The sequence below is a fragment of the Amphimedon queenslandica genome, unplaced genomic scaffold (assembly GCF_000090795.2).
Source record: "Amphimedon queenslandica unplaced genomic scaffold, v1.1 AMPQUscaffold_9365, whole genome shotgun sequence".
Classification (NCBI taxonomy): Eukaryota; Metazoa; Porifera; class Demospongiae; order Haplosclerida; family Niphatidae; genus Amphimedon; species Amphimedon queenslandica.
This window is the reverse complement of record NW_003550363.1, coordinates 2,328-3,589: the sequence shown is the minus strand read 5'-3', so window position 1 is coordinate 3,589 and position 1,262 is coordinate 2,328. Positions and strand designations below refer to the sequence as shown.

At 35.5% G+C, this 1,262-nt stretch overlaps 2 protein-coding genes across 2 annotated transcripts in view; both read right to left on the bottom strand.

Annotated features, from left to right (window-relative positions):
• Positions 1–192: 192 nt before the first annotated feature.
• On the bottom strand, positions 193–649 carry LOC109590859 (xenotropic and polytropic retrovirus receptor 1 homolog; the record flags this gene model as incomplete). Its single annotated transcript, XM_020006719.1, has 3 exons — positions 525–649; positions 400–460; positions 193–297 (listed from the first exon to the last, which is right to left on the bottom strand). Coding segments are annotated over exons 1-3 (235 nt in total), but the record flags the coding sequence as incomplete, so codon positions are not given.
• A 220-nt stretch (positions 650–869) lies between these two features.
• The window catches only part of LOC109590860 (probable kinetochore protein NUF2), a 2,535-nt gene continuing 2,142 nt past the window's right edge, over positions 870–1,262 (bottom strand). Inside the window, exons 13-14 of the mRNA XM_020006720.1 lie at positions 1,145–1,219; positions 870–1,011 (exon numbers count right to left, since the gene is read on the bottom strand). Coding sequence (XP_019862279.1) covers positions 943–1,011; positions 1,145–1,219 — 144 coding nt within the window. The 3' untranslated portion in view covers positions 870–942. The remainder of the gene's footprint in view (positions 1,012–1,144; positions 1,220–1,262) is intronic.

The following is a 1,262-nucleotide window of genomic DNA, read 5'->3' as shown; positions in this document are numbered from 1 at the left end:
TGCATGACAAATAAAATGAGAGATGTAGAGTTTAAAATATCATTTGCCAATGGAACTAATGGCTTGTCATAAATTTCGTGACAATGGAAGTAATGGTTTTTTGTTTGTCACGGATTTCGTGACAATGGAACTAATGGGTTTTTTGCTTGTCATGGATTTCGTGACAGTGGATCATAATCCATTATAATTTACATGTACCTCTATAAAATGAGTTGACTCCGTCCAGTTGTCGCTGTATCTCATCAAAGAACTCAGTCTGTTTGTCTTCATCAACTGGAGGAATGAGTTGATCAAGATCTGTAGAATATGAAGGAAGGAGAGAGAGAGAGAGATAAGAGTCATGGAGGTGTGGTGAAGGCGTGTCACATAAACAAAAGTTTTAAACGAAGAGGAGCTAACCGTCTTCGTCTTTCTTGGTCCAATCCTGAGAGACCATCTTGTAAACTAAAACTTTTAAAGCCTGAGGGAGAGAGAGACGGAGAGAGAGGTGAAGTAGAGTCTGTGTAACTAAAAGAAGGTCTTACATCATAATCTATGTAGTGTGCCCTCCACTCGGGGGTTAGATGAGAGAATAGAATGTGAGAGAACTTCATCTTTCATGAGCTAAAAGACAAAATTGAGCAAAAAGAGAGTTGACCTTAAACAAAATGGCGTTTAAAAGGGTTAAAAATTAGAATGTTAATCAATCCCGTGGGCGGATTGCAAGGAGAGCATTTTAAAATCAAGTGTCAAATTTTATGATTTCTTTAATGAAAGTTTAATCACAGTGTACACTTGAAAGCTACATGATATAAATATAACAGATAATAATAATAACATCAATAACTGTGCCATATAGATCTACACTACTGCTACTACACAATGGCAGCTACTGTATTAATGGTTTTCATTAATCAAAATCTGACAATAATAATGTAATCTATAGATGTGTGTGTGTGTATTTTAAAGAGATTTCTTTATTGAGTTCAATGGCTTGTTCACTTCTTCCAGTCTCCTCTGATAAGAGTGATACTGAAATAGAAATTATAAATTATACATGCAATTATGTCTATTTATAGAATCATATGAATCTATTTATAGAACTACATGTACAATGTATTCAAGTTGCTGTGTGAGATGCACTGTAGTAGGTTCATAAACTAACTGTTTCCTTCATTAATGTGATTTCATTAGTGACTTGAGTCTCTAGTTTTTCGAAAGCTTTGATCCTTTTAGAATGCTGCAAGGAAGAGAGAGAGAGAGAGGGAGGGAGGGAGGGAGGG